The sequence below is a fragment of the Silurus meridionalis genome, chromosome 6 (assembly GCF_014805685.1).
Source record: "Silurus meridionalis isolate SWU-2019-XX chromosome 6, ASM1480568v1, whole genome shotgun sequence".
Lineage (NCBI taxonomy): Eukaryota > Metazoa > Chordata > Actinopteri > Siluriformes > Siluridae > Silurus > Silurus meridionalis.
In genome coordinates this window covers 18,761,338-18,788,715 of record NC_060889.1, presented here as the reverse complement: position 1 = coordinate 18,788,715, position 27,378 = coordinate 18,761,338, and the positions used below count along the sequence as shown (strand labels likewise).

The 27,378-nt window shown below is 37.8% G+C and overlaps 1 protein-coding gene across 4 annotated transcripts in view; it reads right to left on the bottom strand.

Moving 5' to 3' along the window:
• Nucleotides 1–27,378, bottom strand: part of plcb3 (phospholipase C, beta 3 (phosphatidylinositol-specific)) — a 59,473-nt gene that overhangs the window by 21,545 nt on the left and 10,550 nt on the right. For all 4 annotated transcript variants that reach the window (XM_046851039.1, XM_046851040.1, XM_046851042.1 and 1 more), the window contains exons 2-3: nucleotides 16,801–16,887; nucleotides 1,015–1,083 (exon numbers count right to left, since the gene is read on the bottom strand). In XM_046851039.1, the coding sequence (XP_046706995.1) occupies nucleotides 1,015–1,083; nucleotides 16,801–16,887 (156 nt within the window). The remainder of the gene's footprint in view (nucleotides 1–1,014; nucleotides 1,084–16,800; nucleotides 16,888–27,378) is intronic.

Below are 27,378 nucleotides of genomic sequence, written 5' to 3'. Positions count from 1 at the left end.
GCTTCCTCTGTATGAGCGCTGGAGGAATGATAAGAGTGGTAGGGCACAATGTGGGTATAAATGTGCGCATGTGCACATAAAATATGCGTTTGTGCTTGGGTCGATCTGATTAAGTGCAAGACTCAGGGTTCAGCTCTAGTGAATCATCTCTCTAGTAAACCTTTAGTGACTTACTCTTCCTGTTCATATTCCTGGACTCCTCCCAGTATACTCATACTGAACATATTTTCACTATACTCAGCTCTGTTTTAATGCTACTCTTCTACACATGTCCCTCTTTGGAGTCTGAATCCTCTATATAAAAAAAAAAAAAAAAAAAAAGAGTCTCATTAGGGATATCAATCTACATCCGGAATTCTATAAAGCTGCTGTGCCTCTATGCATATACAACTTTTAAAAATCCGGTTCAAATTGAATTGGCTTATGAGTTGAGTTATTGACATGTGGATATCTCTCACTCTAACTGTAGGGCTGTAAAAAACCTGGCACAGGACTTTGTGGGTCAGTCAGGGAGGTCCGGTCTTGCAAACATAAGCACATCATCATTCAGAAATGCCTGCCAGTAAACCTGCAGGCAAACACGATGAAAGAATGGAGGGATCTAGAATAACTATTATTTTCAATGATCTTATGCTAGTATATCAAGGAATGTATGTAAAATTATATATATATATATATATATATATATATATATATATATATATATATATATATATATATATATATATATATATATATATATATATATATATATATATACTGTATACATATATATGCCTCTTAGGTTTAATTCCACAGACCTTAAACAGCACAATTTTAACACAGAGAGGGTTAAAACACACAAGCTATAAAATGGCTAACACGTGCACGCACACACACACACACACACACACACACACACACACACACACACCATTTGAACTATAAAACAGTTCATGCAAAAACACATTTATATACACACACACACACACACACACACACACACACACACACACACACACACACACAGAATACCTTTGGTATCTTGGCAAACTTCCCCGTTCTGGTGTCTCTGATATGGCTGATGTCCACAATCTCGGTCTCCTGAGGAGAAATGAAAATAGAACGTTATAAACAATTGCATGCGTGTACTTTCAAACCATCTGCAGCTCTGAACTCTGGGCATTCACACAAGTCACACTGTTATTCACAAGAGACAGAGCCTAACAAAGCCTTCAAGTTCAGTTTGCGTTAGAGTGCTGAACACTGTCTACAGATCTGGGTCGTAAGTAAATAGAGCGAAATAGTCCTTGTTTAACGACGAAGTGAAAAGTTCTACATTGAAAGCGGAAAGAAGATTTCTGTTACAGGATCTAATGGGGACTTGTAGCAAGGGAAAAGCACAGAAGACAAGAAGTTAATTTGGGATGATCACTCAAAAGTGAAATGACAAAAAGCTATAAAACGTTAATGAGCAAGTGATTGACCGGATATTAGGCCTGATTTCCCCATGACGGCACGACCGGGGGAGACCGAGCTGTGCAATGAATAATGCACGTAAAAAAAAAAGTCTTTCCTCTGATGATCTCAATAATAACAGACTCATGACGAGGTCACCGTCAGTGGCTCATGAGCCTGAGCTATCGGCTCTCTGCAGTCCCACGCTGGAATACTGCAATGAGCTCACATCCTGACGTCACTCAGACATACAGACTCGCCAAACACTGACCAATAATTGCAAACACACTGCAATGTGACTTCAGAGACAAAAGGTTATGCCACAAGTAGCTCACTTAGCCAGCTTCCAGTCCAAATACAGGGTGTGCAGAAGGACACAGTGACACTGCGGTGATAAAGACAAAAGAGCACCAGCTTGGGTTTTCTGTACACAAAGCAGCTCATAAACGGGCATGGTAAACAAAGCAGAACAGGACTGTAAATACTCTCTCCCTCCTGCTAGGTTTTACAAGCCTTGCTCTTTTTCTCTTTCATCCTCTCTACTATTGTATCATTTTCTGTCTTGATCTCTTGATCTTCGAAATCAAACGCTCTTCGCTTTGGGTTGCCTCTGCATTATTCTTTTCTAGTTTCTACATGCTCTCATTTGTTAGCATAACTCACATTCTCTAACTCACGCTCTCTGATACGATGAAGTTGTTGAGTTGAATGTTCCCTTGAGTGTGCATGACGGGTTAGAGGTTACTAGTAGGAGACCGCTAGGGAAATGTTCCTAATCACAGCAGGCACCCAGGGACATGGACACACACACTCGTGCTTACACACATTTCTCCTTAACATGCGTATTATGGCAACGTGTTTGCTAACAAGCTGAAACAATCGATGCACCGGTAACTTGCTGCTTATGATAAACTTTGTATAAACAAATTAAATTGAAAAGGAGTGAAACGATTATATAACATATAAAACATATCAGGTACTGATTTATTTGACATAGTACACACAGTATGGTTGTTAACATGCCCTAAAACTGTTGTAAAATCTTTTTATATAAATAAAATGCAGAGTTGGTCAATAGCTGCTCTTCCTCATAAGGCCTCAAAAGGCACAGCTGTCGTCTTGCGGTCTTGTTTTGTGGATGCATGTGAACTCTGAAGCTGTAGGGTGTCCCATTCCTCATTTCAGGATTTCAAACGGTGCTCACAAGTGCCCTCTATGCACCCTTACACGAAGACAGGATTGAAACACAGCAGTGGTCTCTTGTACAGCACAAACCATTCATCAGCAGAAAATAAAAGAACAGTAGTATTAATTGTATTGCCTAAACTAAATATAATAAACTATAAATATTCTAAATAACTAATTGATGGTTTAGCACTGTATCATTGTATATAAAGGCTCAGCATGGAGCTGTTTTTTTTTCCTCCCATGTCTCAAAGTCAAGTCTCCATTAATTGCATTACAAACAGTTATGTGCCATTATTTCCCACTTAGAGCCTGAAGAAACGATCAGTACAAGTGTTTTTCATCAATAACTCTGAGTGTGTAACTCTGCCTGTGTCTCTGACTGGCTATCATGGAAACACTGTGCAGAACAGTCAACAAATAGGGAATGTGATTTCGTCTTGAGGATTTTCCCCAAACATTCAATCTCTTACCCGTAAACATCTTAAACCCTAAACCAAAGAGCACTCTTGGAAAAGGAGCCGAGGGTCATTTAGTACAAGCCCTACTTTTCACATGCACAGATATTTGTCAATTTAAATCAATGAATTCTCTTTGCTGATTCTAAGTAAACATTTAAGTGCCATACAATTTTTGAATATACAATGTATGGATAAAAGCTTGTGAACAATGATTTGTATGAGCTTTTTGAACATTCCATTCCACATTTTGCTCTCAATTATTGCTGTAATAATAACCTCCACTCTCATGGGAAGATGATTTACTAGATTTTGGAGTGTGCTTGTTGAGATTTGCGCTCATTCAGCTACAAGGAAATTAGTAAAGTCAGGTGTGGAGGCCTGGGATGAAGTAAGTGTTCCAATTCATTCCAAAGGTGTTCAGTATGGTTGAGGTCAGAGCTCCAGAACAGCCATTCAAAATCTTTCACTCCAACCCATATAAACCATATTTCCATGGAGCTGGCTTTGTGCACAGGGGCATTGTCATGGTTTATTGGAATTTAATTCCCCCACATTTAAAGGACATTCTATACAATACTGTGCCTGCAACTTTGTGGTAACAGTTTAGGCAAGAAACACATATGGGTGGAAATGTCCCAATACTTTTGTCCATATAGCATATGATCACACTGCTTGGTTCATCTCAGCCACAGGACACTTTGTGGGACATACTTATCATATATCTTTCTACTGATTCTTAATCCAATAGGACCAGCTGATCAGAGCTCTCTCTTATGGCTTGTCCTGTCCTTATGGCTTTGTGCTTGTCCTGGTTTTGTGTGCAGGAAACATTTTTATTTCCGACAAACCATGCAGATGGAAATGAAACAAATGTGAAAACAAAAATATGATTACAAATATTTTTTAAAACAAGCTGTTCAACTGATAGCACTCAAGACAGCACAGACCCAGTTGTACAACAAGCTGTGTTTTGCACGAGTGCTTTGACGAGTCTGGACTTGTCGCATATCTGGACTTGTCGAGTCATTCTGTAAGATGAGCAATCCTGCATGTGTGTGCATGTTCTGTTCTTCTAGAGTTGAACAGGAAAGCTGTAAATGTAATATTTAGCTGCTTCTGTCTCTGCAAAAGAACAGGATTTACACACAGTCACACACTTAAAGAGAAACAAATTTTTTTTTCCGGTTGTGTGTTTCTTTTCAGAGCTCAATAGTGCTTTCTGAATATCGAGTGGCAGCACAAGGGCACAAGAACCACTCTATATACACACACACACACCGCATATTCCTCAATCACTAACACTGCCTGATGTGAAGTCAAACAATCTGGAAGTCTATTTATCACGGCGTTCTCACACACTCGAGAACAACTAGAAGAAGAGAGACTATAAAACAGCACTTAATTTAAAAAATAATAATACATTTTACAGCATAAGGTCAACAAACGAGCATTATTTGTCATTGAAGAAAATGTTACACTGACTGAAAAACTACCAACTGCTACATTTGTCCAAGAAACAGGTGCTTTTGCAAGATAAGCTCTGTTCGCTAACTGTCTGTACATGTTCGGTCAAACGTGTTTTCTGAGTTCTGAGACCTGTTTTGGCTTTCACAGGGGAGTGAACAGGAACGGCAAGAGGGTCATGAAACGGGAGTATGGGAAACTCCAGCCTAATACACTGCATGCCATGACAGAAAGAAGTCATTGACAAAATCGAAGATTAGTGGCCCTGTGTGTTGTGAAAGGCTGCAAGTAACCTGGATGACGAATGTGATGTCCATCCACCAGGAAGCCTGAGGCTCTTCTCTGACCTCTGACCCTGAGACTCTGACTGGACCCTTTTGTCCAGGGGTCACAGTAAAAAACTAATTTGTAACAATTTGGTTTCAAATTTAAAATCGTCCAACAAACCTATTTCACTGTTCCACCACTATTTCACTTTTCATAATATTACTATATACAAGGGTGAATCAGGACATCAGGACACAGTCCCTAAACAGTGAGGAGGCCTGGGGTGCCGTCAGCGTTCCAAATCATCCCAGAGATGCGCAATAGGTTGAGGTCAATAGGTTTAGTTTAGAGCTCTAGAGCAGATCTTTCACTCCAACCCCTGTAAATGTTTATGAAGCTGGCTTTGTGCATTGTCCTGCTGGAACAGGTTTGGGTCTCCTTGATCAAGTGATAAGAAAAGGTAATACTAACAAAACCAAAAGCCTTCTGTACAATTGTGTGCCTCCAAGTATGTGGTAACAGTTTGAAGAAAAATCACATATGGTTGGAAAAGTCCCAATACTTTTGAATGTATAGTGTACGAAGCTTTTAATCTCAAATGAAGTTCACCGTTAAGCATTTATGAACCTTTGTAGTGAGCATTCATAGTGAATAGGAAAACATCTGACAAATAAGATGCATAAAAGGCGTAATATTAACAATCTTCTCAAAATATCAGAAGAAAAAAAAAACATGAGAAACAAATCTGAAAGTTTGTAAAAAAAATATATATATATATATATATATATATATATATATATATATATATATATATATATATATATATATATATATATATATATATATATATATATTTTTTTTTTTTTTTTTAATAATTTATTAAATTTAAAATTTAATGTAATGTAATTTTAAAGCACACTTCTGTGATTTTGGAGACTTTGTCCAAATATGTTTCTCTGCTCACATAGAAACACACAGGCACATACCTTTCTAAGAATCATCTTCATAGTGAAACATAACTCTTTTAACCAGTGGTAATAGTGTCTGTTTGGTCTTGAGAAAAGAGTGTGTGTGTGTGTGTGTGTGTGTGTGTGTGTGTGTGTGTGTGTGTGTGTGTGTGTGTGTGTGTAAAACAATAGCGATAGAGAGATTACGCTATTTGTTGGATGAAACATACACTCTGTGTGTGTGTGTGTGTGGGCGCGTGTGTGTCGGCATCGTGGACACGCTATACTACTGAGAGCCAGGAACTGTCCTCCATCATGTCTTCGCTCTCATACCTGCTCTTTGTCACAGTCACAGTGTGTTACTGAGCAGAAAAACACAACCATCTCTATCAAAACAAACTCTGCTCCCACAGTGATTTTCACCCTAATGATCCTTTTAATGATTTAAAACTCACACCAAACCAGTTTCTGTTTAAATATATAATAAACTGGACTTAAATACAAACTCAGCTCAGTTTTTTTGCTTTAATCCTGAACCAGTCAACGTTTCTATCATTCTCATGTTTTCATCTCTAAGGTTCTCCAACAACATGGTGATAATAACATACTGAGTAATATTGTATTTAGAAAAGGGAGTCATGATTGCTTTCAGCTCCAGGGATTCCGGTTTTTCTCCTAATGTTTTAGGATTCTTATGTTCTCCCTGTGCTTGTGTAAGTTTCCTTCCATAGTAACCAAGGTGGACTCACTACAGTAAATAGGTTCTAGATGTAAACGAGTGTGTGAACATGTATGGCACAGTGCCCTGTAATTAAATGCAATTCAGGATGTATTCCTAACTCATGCACACTGTTCCCAGGATAAAGTGCTCACTGAAGATGAATGTATTGACTTTTTGTCAGTCAGGTGTTACCATAACCAGCTCAAACTATTTGTACAAAAGCCATTCTTTTAAGTAAATCAAAAGGTGTGTAAAGATCACAAAAGGAATCTATTTGAAATGAACTTTTGAGAAAATCTTTTAAAAAAAGTCACCATCTGCCATCTGCTTCTATTTACCACTGTTTAAGTTGTCAAGACAATTAACAGGGGAAAAAAAACAAAGGAAAGAAAAAGAGAGGATTAGAGAGGAAAGAGGATGTGAGGGATAGAAGTGAAGAGGTTTATTCACTGGAGCAGAGTGCAGAGCTGAGGGGTGTGAGATGATTTAGATTGCAGATGAGAGGAAGGAGATGATATTAAGTATGTAGCTAATCAGTGTAGATGAGGTATAATAACAGGAGGAAAGGAAGAGCGCTAGCAGTCCACTATTCCTCCTCTATATCTTCTTCATTCTAGCGTTATCTTTCTCTGCACATACATGTAGGCATTCACTCTCTAGTGTCTAAATTCAGCTATTTTAAGAAAGACTTTCAGGTTTAAGATACTCGTCTATCTGCAAGCATGCATGTGTGTGCGCGTTTGAACCGTGTGTCCCATCACCTTTATTTCAATAAACAAACAAAAAAAAGAAGAAAAAAGTAAAAGAAAAAAAATAATTGAAAAAGAAAAACCACAAGGGGAATTTGACATCAGGAATGAAAGTCCACTTGTGAGGAAGAGAGAAAAAAGTAAGAGACGGAGAAAGCTGAGAGGAAATGCTCACATTATCAATCCAAAAAACACACTTCCTGTATTTAAGCAAGTGCTGGTTTGTTACAAACTGTGAATTCAGAGGGATTTTGAATAATATTAATTCATCTCTAATTTTACTTGACTTTGTGATCACTCTTGGTGATTTACACTCCTTTGTGCAGCTGAACAACATGCAAAACATTAGCCTCAACAAGTGCATGCTAAAAGTACTTTATTGTCCTTAAAAGCACTTATGAACCAGGTGCTTCAAGTTATCCATTAGATTAGAGAAAAAGTCTCACAATAAGCACGTATTAGCACTGATCCCTCTGTGCTTGATAGCTGAAAGAGAAGAACTGAGGGTTTTCAGCTGTCCCGTTTCAGTGAAGCCTCATATTCCTGTTCTTGGTTCAAAGGTGTGAAACTATAGGTTGTTGTAACCAATCCACCTCCAGTGTGCATTACAACATGCTTTTGTTTTTATTGTGGTTGTAAAGACCAGTTATATGAGTTAATGTTGCACTAATGTGCAACCCGTTCTCCTCTAACATCTTTTACCATCGAAGCATTTCCAACATCCAGAACTGCCATTTAAAGGATATTTTTGTTTTAGTTCTTTGGAAACTCCCAGGAGATCAGCAGCGACTGAAATTCTCAAACCAGCCCATCTGGCACCAACAACCAAAAAGTCACATGGTACACGCCCCCCCTGATGTTTAAACATTAACTAAAAGCTCTTGATCTGGATGTACATAATTTTATGCATTGTGCTGCTGCCACATGACTGAAGCATTGAACAATTTTTTGTTCCTAATAAAGTGAAACCGCAATTTCTAGTTTGAGTACTGCTTGCCTTTTTCTTTTTTCATTTTCATGGAGGATAAGCATCACTGTAGTCAAAGATAAGTGGCAGCAAAACAGTTTCACATTCGATAAAAGAAATTGTTTTATCTCGATCTGTTCACCATTTCCATTTTAAAACATTTCAAATAAAAAAGGACAAAGTTAAACAAAGTGCAGGAACAGCACCACTTTCACGTAATTGCACTTCCTTTCATGCTTCACTCAGTTTTCGATTTGACACACGCACACATACTCTTGTTTCCTTAAAGGCTTTAAATCAGAGCCTTCATCCAAACTGTGTGACTGATTCAGGTCCTTGTAACGCTTCCGATGTCTCTTTCACATCACCTTCCCATGATTTAATATTCTCTCTTATAAAATACAGTTCCTATTAAGAAGACATCCTGTCAAAATATCATCTACACATATTTCAAACTCTTCTTCTCTGTATCTGTCATTATTACACCCAGACTTCCTGCCAGTCTTCTAAACAAAGAAAGAGGAAGAATAGAGAAGAATACAAAAGAGTGACAGAAGTAGACGTTTGTTCGTGATCTGGTCTCTCTCAAGTTATTTTATCTGTTGCGGGAGAGAGATGAAATGCGCTATGAAAAACAGACTGGGTGGATTGAAGAGAGAGTTATGGGTTAAGAGGGCACAGGACAAGTTGTACTGCATAGCTACCCAACCATTTCCTGCAAGTTTTCCCACGCTTGCAGATAAAGAGGAGAGATGGACAGATATCGAATGTCGAGCAAGGAAAAGTCATCATCTCTCTCTAGTTATGCAAAATGGACAACACTGTTGTCTTTGTGTTCAGTGCTGATGACCACCAGCTGTCCACAGAGAGAAACAGCAAATAAAAACAAAAGAAAACCAAAAATTATCTGAATGAATGACACGGAAAATAAGCAAATCGGAAAGAAAACAAATCAGGCACAAAGTATATAGTAATGAGTATAAAACAAAAGACATTGCACAACAGCGGCGGGAAAGGAAGTTGAATAAAAGCAGATACTTTTAAAGAAAGAGGTAGAAAGAGAACAGAGGGAGGTTTTGTGTCTATAAAAGAGGGCTAAAAGAAACCACAGCTGAGTGCACGCTAATGTCACCTATTGTAGCACATGTATTAGATAACTATTAGTCTAACACCACTAACTCGCCAAATCCCACTTTACTGCAAAACCAACAAGGCTAAATGAGAAAGGACAAATGCAACATTACACCATTATCCCTAATGTCACACTGACCAGCCCTCCATTAGAACGAACGCCACATCCTCACACTAACCACAGAGACATTAAGACAGAAACCAAAAGGTCTTACAAATGCTAATCCATTACGAAAAAGTCACAACAGCGCAAGTAAATAAAAAAGCAACAACATGCTTTTAAGATCTATAAGAAATCTAGGTCAAGGATTTTCTAAATTTTAGAGAAAAGATGCAGTGTAGCTTGCAGAATCAAAGTTGTGGGCTAGCTCTCCTCAGGTGAGATACTCTATGTGGACAAAAGTATTTTGGACACCTGCCATCTGTGATTCTTCTGCAAACTATTAGCAAAAGATTTGGAGGCACATATTTACTTGGGATGGAATTAAATTTTCTGATTACTTAGACTTTTCTGAGACTCAAACCTGCACAAAGCAAGCTCAATGAAAGTATGGATTACATGGGTTGAAATGGAAGATCCGGAATGGCCTTCAACATAGCTCTGACCACAGCTCCTCACACAACACCAGTATCTGACTTTTCTAACACCCGTGTGGCTGGATGAGCACAAATCTTCAAAACCTTGCTTTAAAATCAAGTGAAACCTCGTCCCAAGAAGATTTATTGTCATATAGCTGACGCAGTACACAGTGAAATGAGACGACGTTCCTCCAGAACCCTGGTCCTACTGTGTATTACACAGTGCAGTGTGAAAGACAGAACTGGATACAGGAGTATAAAAATTAAATAAACACAAATTGTCAACAGAGGTTGTGCAAAACAGCAACAGCAGCAGTCAATGGATGTACAAAAACAGCATGTAAATAGTTGTGTACTAATAAATAATATAATATGGGTGGTGCTGAAGACATAGATGTGTGAAATGAGTACGAGTGTGTGTTTGAGTTCAGTTTGTAGCAGTTCAGTACACACAGTTGAGCAAGTGTGTGTGAGTTTCAGTTCAGTTCAGTATTGAAGGATATTATAAGAGCAAATAGGGACTAGACCGCAGCTATCAATAATTTTAGTAATGAGTATTCTATCGATTCTATTCCATTGATTAATCAAGCAATAGGATAAGAAGTACTTTTTCTTTATTAAAGAGCAAAACTAAATTTATCGGGTGGTGCGCCTGTAATAATAGTCTGTGGGGGAACACAGTGCTCCGTGTGTAGTTAAATTGACTAAATGATTAGATTTCTTTTGTATTCTAATTACTCGAGGAATCCATATGGTGTATGTCTTTTAGATCAAATAGAAACAGGTGTGAAAATAAACTCATGAGATTAATAGTGCTTCCTTTGATATAAAACAATTGGCTTGTTATACACATTCAGAGTGAGAGAAAGGCCTCATAGAAACTCTTTATTCATGCACACTCCAAGTGAGCATTATGTCAAGGGGTTTGTTAAGTCAGTGTGGAGGAAGAGCAGATACACACAGTAAGCTTGCTTTCTTCCTGTTAAATGACTTGGCACGAAAGAAGATTAAACAATGTAGCGCACACCTCGTGTCTCCTTGTCCTCCACTTTGTCTTTAAAAATGGGACTCACACAAAGCACTCAAAATATATTTCAAATACTGACAGTAATAAAGCACAGCGGGGCTTGCAGTTAAAGAAAACTGAGCGTCAAAAACAACAGAGTATCACATGCCGAAGCATTTTATTTCTCTTGAAACACAGCAATTTGCCAACACTAACCTTTTTTATTTATATTTATGAATAAAATTGATAACTAAACTGTTACCACTTAAAAATTTTATAAAAACACACTCTCTTCTCTGTCCTGAAGACTTTTTTGCTTCTGTTATAAAGCACTGGCACACTCTCCTCTGTATATGTTGTACTTCACTACGTACCCATGTTAGCAATTACTATAGAAACAATACTGTACCAGAACAAGTACATTAATATAATCCATACAACCATCAACCCATTATCTTCCAACCATTCAGGATCGAGCATTTAACAGTGCCATGGTATAATACTTGGAAATTATTATACACATGATGTCCACACCCACACAAACAAACCACACAAAGGAATCAACTTGTTGACTTCAAGGGAATATTACTCACTGTAGTGGTTTACTGAAATACTCCCGAGTTTTAAAAATAATCTCTGTGATTAGTGGATACAAGAAAACTGGCTGCAAACTAGCTTATAACTGACAACAAAAAGCGATGTCTATCTTTCGGCTTCTCCCATTAGGGGTCACCACAGCGGATCATCTGCATGTTCGATTTGGCACGTTTTTACTCTAGATGCCCTTCCTAAAGCAACCCTCCCCATTTATATGGGCTTGGGACTGGCACTAAGAGTGCACTGGCTTTTGCAACCCTAATGGCTGGGGTCGGTTCCCTGAACGGGGATCAAACCCGGGCCGCAGCAGTGAGAGCGCCTCATCCTAACCAATAGACCACCTATGGCATCTGTAAATTGCTTGCTTGAACTGAGCTCTCTATCTGTAGAAATCATCTTTAAAAGTGTGATATGCTCTAATTAAGAAGAGAATCACCTGATAGTCAGTCAGGTTGCAGCTGTGATTTCAACTTTCATCCAGATTTCTCTCAGTTAAGGCAATTCAGAAATCTAACTAGGATCTGTAACTGTGAAGAGAGTAAAAATTCCTGATGATCTGTAGCCAGGAGCTAATTGAGACTCGAAAATTGCTTTCGTTGTGCTCTCTTACTAGGAGAAATGGAATATCCTCTCTGCTGTCTATCACAAAGAAACTAACCAACTGTAGGCCAATGTGAGTTCATTTATGCAAAAGAGGTTTGACAGTTTTTCTCCCAGTCTGTCCTTTGTAAGGGAGAATTAGCAGCAAAAAAAATATGATAATTTTTTTTTAGCTTTGTTTACCCTTGACCCATTCTGGTAGGTAGAAGTGGTATAACAGGGAAAAGCTGGCTGGTGAATGGGAATTAGCAAACAACAAATTTAACCTGCAGAGAACCTAAATTTCTTAATAGGTCAAAATGGTAAGAAAATATATGCATAAACAAACCATTTATGGAGAATAAATAAACCACTAGCAGAAAAAAGGTATTGTTCTACTGAAGTAGCATATAGATAAAATACAGCAGGTGACAACAGTCATGATCCTGTAATAAAAATTTTAAAGTGTTTGTAGAATTTTTATTACAGTGTATACATTTAGTGAACACAAATGCATGTCAGGCTTGAAACATTTCCATAAGCACTAAAAATAAAAACGACATCTTTAAATGCAACTCTTGGCTTTAAAGAGAGGTAAGTTTCATTTAGACTTTTTTGCTGTGCAAGACCTCCCATGTTTCTTATTGTTCAGCAGCCAGCAGGCGATTACATGACGCATCTGGCATTCTTTTTGACAAGGGCAAACCCCAGCAATGCTGAAATAAATAGTTTATCATCTCTAAAATCTTTTGTTGTGGTGTGTTTTATTCATAAGCTCCTGTACTCCGTATAGAGTATAAAATGCTGTTGCCACTTCATGGTCTCCCAAGCCAAAAAACATCTAGCTGTTTCCAAGAGTTTCCCAGCTGTTGGATTTCTTGCTATATTGATTTTTTTTTTTTAATCAGCCTCACTTCTGTTCAGTGTTTGCTAGACAACACATGTGTCTATGCTATGAACTAACTCTCCCTATTTTTTCTGTAACTTTAATGTACATCAGAAAACCTAAACAGCTGTGTGTGAAAATCTACCTGAACTTAAACAAAATGATACAATGGCCTACAGCTTTTTTGTTATTCAGATTCAATGTGCATTCTGATTGACGGTCCAACTGAAGAAAGAAATTAGTCTTTAACGATGAGAGGCAATAAATATACATGAAACAGCAAAATATTATCCACATGTTTAATATGCCTGATGCATTGATGATCAAACATATTATAGTATACAATACATTAATATCGTACCACAACACTGTTCTCAGCAAGTGAAATGCAAGGCAAACCACAGATTCATATTTAATACACTTTATCTCATTAACTATTGATTTTAGAGATGGTGAGATAGTGAGAGATGCAATATATAGCCAAAAGCCAATAGATGCCAAACCATCGCACCTGGGTCTACCTCAAACTGTTTCTGTGAAGTTGAAATTGCACAGTAGTACAAAATGTCCTTGTATGCTGTAGTGTTAAGATTTCCCATCAATAAGTCCACAAAGACATGACCTCAACCTGGATGAACTGGAATGCAGACCTCCCTGAACCAATATCAATGCTTAACCTCATTAATGCTCTTGTTGCTGAATGAGCACAAATCCCCACAGCCATGCTCCAAAAAATTAATGGAAAGACTTCTCAGAAAAGTGGAGGTTATTATAACAGCAACGGGACTAAATCTGGAGCAATATGTTTTAAAAAGTACATATCGGTTATTCACAGGATTTACTACATATGCAGATAAAAAAGAAAAAAAGTGTAAGTGTTGATATGGTACGGTTTTCTGTCAGGGGATGTTAATTTAGGACTTCTTGGAAGGTCCCTTGTGTCAGCTGTTAATTGACATTGTTTTTTATTGTAAAAACTTCCAAGACAGTAATTTTTGCCTTTTGTAGTTTCTCAGTCACATGACAAATTGCACTTTTTTTGTCTTATTTAAAAAAAAAGACAGGCTGGTGAGAGACTGAATGTACAAATGTTTATAGCTGCTGTGATGCAAATGCAATTCTCTTGCTTCATGGACATTATACATCAGTAAATGTATCTATTAACTGATCTCACATGCATATTCTTTAATCAATTAAAAAAAAAATAAAACAATATAGGATGTGCTGTTCCCGGAAAATAATCAACTTAGGCGTGGCAACAGATGCTTCGGTTTGCAGAACACCACCTTGTTGCTCATTATTTGTTATATAAACACTGACTCAAGACAAAAGGTGCTTTCTGGGAAATTGAAATTAACCAATACACTAATATTGAAGCTAGACTCTGTGCAGATTTTCTCTTAATTATGGTTTTGATGATAATGTTGGAGAACGCACCAATCCAAAATCTTTCACAGCCAGTTAATCACATTGAGAGTGGTGTCTGTAAAGGTATATCATATACAGAATTTCTACGTTTGACAAAAAAAGTTTGTTGACCCCTTGTTGCCCTTTAGGTGAAGTATTATCATTCTAAAACAAGACAGATACCATCAGAAGAATAATTGTTTTCTCGAAACAGATCCAAAATATGCTAGCAAAACACGTCCATTCAGCAGTGTGCCTTCCATTAGTGGACACTGAACAATAGTTGTAGCATAGTTATAGAATAATACTTGGGAGGAGATTTGCAACAGGGTGTGTTTTCCTTTTACTAACAAAAACATTTCTACAGTAGTCTACATACTCTTTCACAGACACACACACACACACACACACACACACACACACACACACACACACATAACTACCACACCTTATAGCTGTGTTTTCAGACACAAAAGAAGTGAACTCATGTAGTGTTTGTCTAAATCCATGTCGAAAGGTAAAAGTAAAAGGATCAGAAAAAAAGAAAGGTTAGACAAGGACAAAATCGGTTTCGTGGACGAATAGAACTTTATGCTACTTAGAAGGAGAAACGAGGTAAGTGCGATAATAGTATTATTAAATATAATAATAGCGACATTAAATCTAAAAGTATGCAGTTACTGAAGAGACAAGATAAAGTGTCCTCCTTCCTCTATAGACGAGGCTGGCTTCCCCTGGGCATTTATTCCTACCACCAAACAGGGTTACTGCTTCTCCTCAGGCGAAGATTGCCCTAGTGTCCTAATACTACAACACACACACGCACACACACACACACACACACACACACACACACACACACACACACACACACACACACACACACACACACACACAGTGAGCTCATCTCCTGAAGAAATTACTTTCGGTTTTTGTGTGAAGGTATACACACAATAAGACTTTCTTACAAGAGAAATCCAATCTATCCCTAATCAATTCCTTTATCGTCTACATTTATAAACCCTCCATGAATGGAAGATGAATGGAGTGCTGGATTTATTAAAAAAAATGTATTTTTACAGTACCACTTACAGTTCTGTTTTTGCCGTCTGCTCACATGCACATTTACAGAGCCCAGTGTCACATGACAACCAATTACAGGAATCAAACCCTGATACACAGGAGACTATAGCCGAGTAAACCACGTGCTGTACATGCTTTAATGACAAGCCTGAAAAAATTTAAAGAAAAGAAAGAGGAACCAAAAACAAACACAAAAGAAAAAGGATGGGCCACAGAGTGATTTAATTTCACTGGCTGAAATCTGATTCAATTCATGAGCACTCACATGGTGCACGTTAATTGCAAAGTGAAGCAGATCAACGAGAATGACTGGAGATGAGAACAGCATTCAGTGAAAGTATGAAATCAGTTTAGGCCGAATTGGACATGGCACAAAACACGCATGGAATTATGGTAATATTAATAATAAAAGTACATAACAATAAAAAACCCACACTGACAGAATTGAGAACATCTGAATACTAATCAAAATGGTACGGATCAGTATATTTACATTAGAGGGAAATAAAAGTGAGCAGAGTAACAAAGTGCTGAATGTTAAGCTGTTTGGCAAATAAACGATATTTCATTCGACACTGTCATGGAAATGCACAAGACGATTGACGCACATATTATGTAATAAACTGATCACACTGTTCAGCACTGGGGTTTAGACACACAGCATGTCCAAAATGACCACATGCATTGAAGAAATTAACACTTTTAGATAAAGGTCTCAGAATTCTTTTTTTCAAGAATTAGTTTATATTGTATATTTTATATCAGACAGCTTGTTTGCCTTGACAAAAGCAGAACGTATAAAAACATGCTCATTGCAGGATCTGGAAGCTGTCACAAGGTTGCAGGGGTCATGCAATTACATGCATGTGTTAAAACAGGTTTATCATAAGCTGGAGAAAGATGGCCTTGTTTATGTTTACAAAAAAAATCTTATCACGTAGAGAATGTTTTCAGAAATAGTTACTTAAAAGGTTTCACAAAAAATTATTTATTTCCCCGTCGTATAGAGACTTTTGGGAGATGCTATGGTATAAAGCATGCAATATATAAAATGTCAATAAAAAAGGGGCACATAGAGGGAAATATGACTGATAAATACTTTAGAAGTGCAAAATCAGGGTGGCCTGTTCCCCTAAGGAAAAGCAGTACACTGCTGAATTCCAAGAGCAAACAATCGAACAATGAATTAAAGTCTGTTTAAGTCAATATTCAAGCTTCAATCCTGGAAGGCTTGAGTACTGCAAGGTTTAACAACTTTTATGAACAATAAGTGAGTGTAACTGTTTGTAATACAGAAAGAATTCTTAAAAAAAATTAAAATAAAAAACACCTACCATGCTTGATCCACTAGACCAGTAGAGGAAGAATCCCTCAGGGTCCACTTTCAGGGTCACCAGCGTGGACTGACCACTGTTCGGTTCCTACACACACACACACACACACACACACACACACACACACACACACACACACACACACACACACACACAAAGTCAATAATACATTAAGACACAATAGTGACATAGCTTGAATTTATGATTTTGAGGAGCTGACTAGTCAAAATATTTCCAATGTCAGTGCTCACTAAGGAAATCTTCAGGAAAATAAACCTCTATGTTTAAAAAGCAATGATGCATCACTGACGAGCAGTAAGTGCAGTACAACTGTAACATTGAATCAATAAGGATGGAAAAAAAAAAGATCCTGGCAAATAATTTTGTTATCGATTAGTCTGGTCAACACAAGACTAGCGTCTGACGTATAGACGCACTTTCCAATGTCTACGAAGATGTTTTAAAAAAAATCATGACCTAGGTCATGAAACAGAGAGTTTCTGTCAGCAGGAGTATGCATCTTGTCTTGTAATCTTCATTGTATTATGCAAGATGGTCAACAGTCTGGTCGAATACGTTCTTATAAGGATGCATTTGAATACAGTGTGCTTTGTTCAAGTCATATTAAATAAAAAGAAAATACAGTAATCACCCGTTTATCGTGGTGGTCACGTTCCAAAACCGCCCGCGATAAAAGAAAAACCGCGATAAACGGACGGCACCCCAAAAAAGGCTTTTTTTTTTTTTTTATTGTTTAACCGTAAATCATCCTCCCACACAGTTTAAACACACACAGAAAATAGCAAGACTATAGCGAGATGAATTTTGTGTAAATTGTTAGAAATACGGTACACTGTATCACATGTATAGTGAGTACATGTACTGTAGTAGCCTATGCTTAGTTTCTCTGCTTGTTTGTTGGTTGAAGTGTCCTATGACGTCAAAAAAGAGGCAGAGTTAAAGATACACGTCTCCGCATTCTTTACTTTCTGTACTGTATTAACATTTTACTCCATTTCATTATTAATAATTATATTTGTATAAATACATTTCATTGTTTTAACATAAAACTTTTTCAAATCAGCCAAACACAATTGCAATTCTGCAATAAACCGAGCGCGTGAGATTCGAACCGTACATTGCGCTTCAGCTATAGCAATCTAAAATGTTACAGGAGCCAAAAACCACACATTCTTTATACCATTTTTCCAGATTTTTAATCAATGTTTGAAACATGTTATCGATCTGTTTCTGGTATACTGGTCTTTCCCCCATTCAAGTAGATAAAAGCTTGTACTAAAAATAACCACCTGGGATTGTTTCCAAGTTGGACGCTGAATAGACTTCAATATAAGGTCTATAACTAGATTTAAAGAAGGTTTTATGAGATATTTTGAGGAGGTCCAATACAGTATGAGATAATGCACAGTTTTGACTTTAATCAGAAGAAAGTGCTGGCTTTACTAGAATTGGCACACTATGAACAATTCCTTCTTCAATAGTATAATAAGCATTGAGACCACAGCACCTTCACTGGGACAAATGGACGCTAAATCCACACTCCTTTACTAGGACTGGAAGAATTTGAACACCACACATCCTTTACTGGGACTAATGGGCAATATAGACATGCTTTCTCCATGGGGATATTACATTTTTAGCTATATTATTCAAACTCATATGAAATCTAAACATGTTAATGGTACATCAGTCATTTATGTATATATATATATATATATATATATATATATATATATATATATATATATATATATATATATATATATTTCCTGTTTAAATATATTATTGGATGGACATTATCAACCACAGAGTAATTTATGCTGACATTGTTTCCTGGGCCATATGTAAAGACATTAAAGGCCATTTCCTGCTCAGCTAAGACATGCCATGTGCAGACCATGTGCACCATGTGACTACTGAATTAATGAACTATGCTCTGCAGTCCTTCCCCCTAAATGACAGTCTGACAGAGACATTTCCTGTGGACCTCATGCCACAGAACCCACATCTCCAGTCATTAGGGTTGTGCATGTGGGTCGCAGACAGTCGAGGATTCACTGCGGCTCCGGAAGAAGCTTCCCTCGAGCACAGCGCTAGGGGGAGAGTGCCGATGAACAGATGAAAACTGGTGAGTGGAAAGAGATACGCCTGGGATCAGTGAACGGCTTTCAGAGAAACAACGTAAACTCAATGCCTCTTAGGGACAGTTGGATTTAAAGTCAAAGTCTAATAGCTGAAAGGTGAAGCGCCAGTACCGAAGCCACAAGAGCCACAGTGTAAACCCATACCTTCATCATCTTAATGCGCACTGTCAGAGAAAGAGAGAGGTACAGAGAGATAATGGAATAATACAGAGAGAGTGGTGGAACATGCAAGATCTTCATGGAATCAAAAAAACGTTTAAGGAGAATATCGTCCTGGGTTTAATCGATATCACCCATCTTAAAGCAAGAGAGAACGATATTGTTTGTTTAGCCTGTATTTGCTTGTTATTTTCACATCCTTTTCCTGTTTTTCTTTTTTTTTGTAATAAATAAAAAGCCACCAAAATCTCATATTTATCAAGATTCTGCTTGTACATTCCATTTCCTTTTAAGTAACTTTTCCTGTGCTCTCTGTCTCTTTTTGCAACAATCTCAAATGATGTTCATAAATAAACAAAGCACCACAAGCAGAGAGCGAGTTGACTGTAAAAATGGGACAACCAAATGCAGTGATTACATTTATGGCTTCTTGGGAAAAAATGTTTACCTTTTGCCAAGATATGAAGGGATATTTTTTCCCCCTTGCTCATAGACACAAAACACTACACACACAAACATGTATTTTGCTTGTTTGCATAAACACAAATATATTACCGTTGTATTGTGGGTCCTCAATGACATTCAAACCACTGTTTGCTAAACAAAGCAACTTGGCGCAGGATCCATCGGTTTTGAACACTCCAGTGAGGAGTGAAGGAATGGGTTGTTAGCGACGAGCGAGAGTGGAGAGAAGGAGTGTGTTATGGTGACACACTGCCTTTCTTTTTGATCTTCTTATAACTTAGCGCCTGCACTTTATATCCCCTTTATCTGTCAGTGTGTGCTAGCGGGTGCACTAGCCTTAACCTTTAGCCTTATAGTACACACTCATTATGGAGAGTAAGATACACTGCAGTGCAATGATCACTTCCAGAGATCTTCTCACCCCCTACAGGCAATGGCATTCAGCTAACAAGTCTTAATGAGCCTTCTACCCATTTGTATTCTCTACACACACACACACACACACTCTAACAAAACTTATGTCTTCAAATTTCTACAACAAAAATGTAAAAATAAAAACATGAAAAATTCTCATCTTTTCAATAAATGGCCAGTTTTAAAGTTAAACATTAAATCAGAATCAGGATGTATGTATATGTTTGTTAGTTAAAAGAAATTAACAAAGCTATCATGCATTATAAGAGACATTCACATAGCATGCAGAAATAATTTAATTCATTTTTATTTGTATAGCGCTTTTAACAATGAACACTGTCTCAAAGCACAGAAAATGTGGTGATTAAAAGTGAATATGTTCTTTATAAGTAAGTTTGTCCCTAATGAGCGAGCCGGTGGCGACTGTGGCGAGGAAAACCTCAACAGCATTCATGCAATTATCTAATCAGCCAATCATGCTACAGCAGTACAATGTTTAAAATCATGCAGGTACGAGCCAGCAGCTTCAGCTACTGTTTGACTTTGACTGTGCAATGAATGCGAAGGTCAATAGGGCTGGTGTTTATATATATATATATATATATATATATATATATATATATATATATATATATACACATACATATATATATATATATATATATATATATATATATATATATATATATATATATATATATATATATATATATATATATATATATATATATATATATATATATATATATATATATATATATATATATATATATATATATATATATATATATATATATATATATATATATATATATATATATACAACTACTGACCCAAACTGAAATTTTACAAGTGAGTCTCTTGAGTTTACTCCGAATGGTACAATAAAGGAAAGCACTTAGCAAGTAGCAGTGCTGTAGGCATAAACATCTCGTTTGTGACATAGGTACGAATGGGCAGACTGGTTGGAGCGGACAGAAACTCAAACCATTCTGCACATTTGTGGTAAGCAGAAAAGCATCACAAAAGGTACACCATGTAAAAGGTCTACAGCAGATGAAGATTAAAACCAGGCAAGACTGGAAAATTATTTTCTGATTTGATGAACCTTGATTTCTGATGAGATAGATAAACGGTATGGTCAGAATATGGAAAAAGCAGCATGAATTCATTAACCCAATCAGTCTTGTGTCCAACAGTCCAGGCCGGTGGTACAGGTGGTACTGTATAACAATGTAGAAAATGTTTTCTTGGTTCATTCAATAGCAATCGAACATCATTTGAATGGCATTTGATTTGCTGATCATGTGATTCCTGGCTACAATATTTCCCATCTAATATTGGCTACTTCAAGGATGATAATGCATGCCATTAAATAATAAAGCAAAAGTCACCTCAAACTAGTTTCATGGGCATGACAATGAGTTCAGTGTTTTTCTTTGTCCGATCTCAGTCACTGCCTCCGAATTCAATAGAACACCTTTAGGATGTCTTAGAATGAAAGATTCACAATACGAAAGTGCACCTGAACAAACTACAGTCCTGCAATCATGTTAACATTGAGCACTATCTTGAACTAACATTTAAAACATCTTGAGAATATCCATAACATGAAAAACCAAGAATGTTTTAAGATATTAAAAAAAAGGCTCCACCCAGTATTAGTATAATGTTCCTTATAAAGAGCTCTGTATCACAACATCGATATTATAATCCTGATTTCCCAGCCTGATGTCAAACCACATCACACCGCTCAATCACCAATTATTTTTACCCGTTTCTGTTTATTCCTTTACAGATCACCAGCCTACATACGCAACTAAGAATACACACAGTACACAAGCATAAACAAGCATCTCTCCTGCTCCCTCATGTCAGTTTCACACCAAAACACAGTGCGTGTTTATTTTTCCAGGAATTCACACCAACGGCATGACGCAGGGATTTATGTGGGAATCTGAGACAGTATGTGTGTGTGTTGGATCGGTGCACACGAAAAGTCCCTCAGGGGACTGTAAGTAGACTATTAAAGCAGTCCTTTTAGTAATCTATTCAATAAAAAACTGGACCAGCATGAGCCCTGGCTAAGCCAAGAGACCACAATAGGAGTGTGTTTTTGTTCATTTCTTAAACACACTCGCTCACACAGACACACAAACATGCATACACACACAGTAACGCAGAAACTATGTCAGCTATTTCAGTGGGTGAGTTTGTAGGCCTCTTGGCTCTCCTTGTATTTGGCTTGCAATATTAACATGCTTATAAACCCTTAAAGCTGGATTGTGCAATTTTTTTTAAGCTCACTTTACATTTACCAAGCAGTAAAATATTAATTACAATAATAATAAAATAATAAATTAACTGAAGTGTTTGAACAAGCATGTATTGTCCAATAAATTCACAAGTGACACAAAATAAACAATAAGATGAGATAATTGTTGTTTTTTGGGGTTTTTAACAAAAAGGAAATACTTACATATTACTTGCATAAATGCAGCTGGATATCATTGCAAATGTTTGACAGATAATGAGATTAGGTCTCCTCTCCAATTTCACAACCAGATTTCACTGGTAGGGGCACTGTTTCTGGTATTAGGTGAAATACGATGTGAAAATAGTGACACTTATGTAACTCACAGAGGCACAGAGATTTCAGACGAAAAACATTTCGCCTTCCGACCGCAGTGATTTCTTAGCACCTGGAAGAGCCTGGAGTTGTCACGAACACTGAAACTAGCGACTCTGCCTTTCCAAACATGTACAAAATGAGTCAAATGAGAGGCTTGTTAAAGGGCCAGAAAGTCTGATGTTAAATATTTTCAAGAGGCCACCTAACATTTTTTGTTAGGTCCAACTTCCTGCTACACTTTACTGTATCAGACAGTTTCACCACAGTACCTGACGGAGAGCAAAAACAATGCAACTGCAGACAGAATTAAAAAAGTATTTAAATTCCGGGAAAGGTGCAGCATGACAACAAGGAAGTGCAATTTACAAATGCATTACAAACAGTTTGTCTTTGCTTTATAAACAGCAGCCATTGTACATTGCTGTGCACATACACAAACCTTATAAATGAACACATTTCTATTACAAAAGTTAACTGTTGTAATAGACAAATGCTATTAAAAATAGAATGAAATGCAAAAACGGAGCAAACTAACAGGGTTGATTACAAAGAAAGAAAAAAAAAATAATTGCATTGGTGTACAAGGTGCATTCGCTGAAAACCATGACAGTGACTAAAAATGTAATCGTGTACTGCTGCTGTTATTTACTTCTTTAAGATTTAGTGTATGTACACACCGTTTTAGTTGATTCCATGACTATGTCACGAGCGAGCTGATTGCTACAGGACAGTCGCGCTAGATCTGTGCTGTCGTTACTCGCAAGCCTCAGGTTGCACAAACAGATTACACAATAGCACTTCATTAAACCATACCATTTTCACATGATGAGTAAATACAGTTTCTGCTTACCGTGCTGATGATTCGCCTTCATCCGTGACACCAGTGTTTTCTTTTCATGTGCATCACTGTTGCACTTACATGCCACAAAAGCTAACTATTGTTGCATTTAATATAAAATACTCCCATGCTGTGGATGACTTGGGACGTACACTTTTTCCTGCTGTCGATTGACCATGTACTCTCCTCCACTTCGCAAGCAGCGCTGTTATCTTGCCGTCATGCTAACCCGTAACTTAAGCAGCCCAAATAATTGATAACTGATAACTAGTTGACAACTAATTTCATTATCGATTATTATCGATTAGTTGTTGCAGCCCCACTAAATATACAAGAGAAAATAAGACAGGTCTTTTAAAATGAACAAATAATTTGTTTCCTTTTTTTTTTTTTTTTTAACAAAATTAACATTTATTGCTGAAATTGCAATCTGTGTATTTAATGTTACATAGCTATATTTTTGCATATTACCCTACTTCCTCTTTAACAGTTCTCCTACATTATAGGGACAAAAGTTTGTGGACACCTGACCATAAGATTTGCATGTCCTTTCTGAACATTCCATTTGATTAGAGCTGCAACATCTAATTTATTGTCAACAAATGCAGTTATAGATTAGTTGGTCTGCTCAAGTTATGGATCGTGATGGCAAGATAATACAGCCACTTGTGAAAATGGCAGACAGCAGCAGGAAAAAGTGTGCGTCCTAAGTCATCCAAGGCATGAGGGCTTGTATATTAAACACAAGTTTACCCGGGAGTTATGCAAAGCTGAGCTTGTTTGGTATGGAAGTACCACAGTGATCCACTAGCACATGAAAAGAAAACACTGGTGTCACGGTTAAAGGCAAAACATCAGCACGGTGAGCAGAAACTGTATTTACCCATGTGAAAATGGTGTAGTTTAATAGTGTTATTGTGTAAACTGTTTGTTTGTAACTTCGGGACATTCGCACTTGGTCTGTTCTGGCGTGACTCGCTAGCATCAGGTTGCACAATCAGCTCACTCACAACATAATGATGAATTACATTAAAATAGTGCAGAAAGGTTCTTCGTGTGAAATCTGGAAAGAGAAAGAAAGACAAAGAGACGTGGTGGTGGAATGAGGAAGTGCAGGGAAGCATAAAGAAAAGAGGTTGGCAAAACAATATAGATCGACAGAGAGATGAGAAAAGTAGGCAGGAGTACATGGAGATGCAGCAGCAGGTAAAGAGGGATGTGCAAAAGCAAAGTAAAAGGCATATAAGGAGCTGCATGAGAAGTTGGACACTAAGGAAGGAGAAAAGGATTTGCCGATTGCCCAGGCAGAGGGCAATAAAGGATGGAGGTGGAAATGTGTTGACTAGTGAGGAGAGTGTGTTGAGAAGATGGAGGGAGTATTTTGAGCAGCTGATGAATGAGGAAAATGGGAGAGAGAGAAGGTTCGATGAGGTGGAGATGGTGAAGCAGGAAGTCAGGAGGAAGTGAGAGCAGCTATTAAGAGGATGTAGAGCGGAAAGTCGGTTGGACCAGAGGACATGGAGAAATGGCAGTGGAGTTTTTAACCAGAATGTAAAGAAAATTTTGGAAGGTGAGAGGATGCCCTGGACTATGATGTTTGCAGATGATATTGTGATTTGTGGTGAGAGTAGGGATCAAGTTGAGAGGAGCCTGGAGAGGTAGAGGTACATGCTAGAGAGAAGGGAAATGAAAGTCAGTAGGAGTAAGACAGATTACATGTGTGTGAATGAGAGGGAGGGCAGTGGAGAGGTGCAGTTGCAGGAAGAAGAGGTGGTGAAGGTGGAGGAGTTCAGGTACCTGGAGTCAACAGTGCAAAGTAATGTAGAGTGTGTTAGAGAAGTGAAGAAAAGAGTGCAGGCAGGGTGGAGTGGGTGAAGAGTGTCAGGAATGATTTATGATAAAAGAGTATCTGCAAGAGTGAAAGGGAAAGTTAATAGGATTGTGGTGAGACCTTCGATGTTGTATGGTTTAGAGACAGTGGCATTGACTCTGGAGGTGGAGCTGGAGATAGCAGAGCTGAAGATGTTGAGGTTTTCGTTGGGAGTGACAACGATGGCAGTATTAGAAATGAGTTTATTAAAGGGAATGCGCATGTAGACAAGGTGAGGGATACTAAATTGAGATGGTCTGGACATGTGCAGAGGAGAGACACAGGGTTTATCGGTAGGAGAATACTGAGGATGGAGCCACCAGGAAGGAGAAAAAGAGGAAGACCAAGGAGGAGGTTTATGAATGTGTTGAGAGAAGTCATGCAGGTAGTTGGTTTGAAAGAGGCAGATGTTGAGGACAGGGGGGTATGAAGACAGATGATCCACTGTGGCAACCCCCAATGGGAGAAACCGAAAGAAGACGACGTATAGCCATGTCCCAATAATTTTGTTTATAAACTGTATCATTATCTCTCTCATGTTTTTTTTAAGTGTTTATTCTTCACTGTGTATGCGTTCATAATAGCTGCCCTGTGGATTCTGTGGTCAGAGCACTGTACATACACTTGAATGAATTACTGCTATAATTATATGTACAAGGTGCAATACCAACAAACAGTAGAAAGTAAAACACACTGTGATGTAGCTTCAGCAGCCTTTAAAACAAACCATGGCAATGGCAGACCTCTTAAAAAACTAAGCTAAATCTGGTCAGTTGAACTTACCGACAAAAAAAAAAAAAAAAAGACAGAAGATGCATTGCATGTTAAAGTGAAGAACATATAAGGCTATAGCCCTGGTGGCACGAGTGGAGTTGCTAGATTCATTGTGTGTAATTACTAGGCATGTTGAAACAAAGAGAGAAAGTAAACAAGCCATTTACTATTTTGTGTGTTTAGTTTCCTGCTATGTTGAAGTTTGTCTATTGACAATATGTAATAGCCTTCTGCTAAGGCTATGTCCATAATTTACCTTTAGACTTATTAGCAGTAAAAAGACAGAGATACATAGGCAAGAAGAGTTGGAATGGAGACAGAGAAAAGAAATCCAAGAAAGGAAGGAGACAGATGGCATTAGGGAGACCTTTGAGCAGCTATGAAATGATCCACATGATTTACTGCAGTTGCCCTGCACGTTCCAGCAGCAAAAAACAAACACACACCCATACACAAACAGTGACAGGTCTCCCTCAGGAACAACGCAACAATCCTAATCGAGGGAGAGAGGAAAGCCTGAAGGCAGGTTGCAAAGGTCAAACACACCCACATGTGAAATGTGGGAAGCTGAGACTGACAAAGTGGCATTTTGTTGTAACACCGCCCTTCAATCCCCTGCTCTCTCACCTCAGTGTCAAGTATCTGCTAGCATGTTTCTGTGTGTGGTGAGACATTCATTAACACACAAGCAAGAGTCAACACTGGCGATAGAATTCCAAAAGTCTTTCGGACTGAGCGCATTAAAAAGAACATTAAAAAGGTACTTCTAAGGGGTCTGAGGAACAATCTGCAGCATCAGATAGTCTAGAAAATTAGCTGACTCAGACAAAGCCCTGCATAAAGTACAGCCTCAAAGGTGTAAAACCAAAGGGTAAAATGCACCACAAACAAGTCAACACAAGTTGCAGCACTACTTCACAAAGCCTCTTGAATTAGTTGCACCAAAGAACCACCAAGAATGGTTTCAGAGAGCTTAACAGATGAGCTGTGCAAGACATCTGCCAAGTGCTGTTTCAGAGGGCTTCATGGATATGCTGCACCAGGGAACCACAAGGTACTGCTTTAGACGTTTTATAAATGAACGATGAGTGAGTGCTTGAATGAGCTGCACCAGAGATATCCCTCTGCATTGTGCTAGAGAGTCTCTTGAATGAGCTGCACAAGAGAACCCCAATATACTTATCTGTACTACAAAATGATTTATCTGAGGGTCTAACACACAAAGCCACAAAGTATTACTTCATTAACGAACTGCATCAAA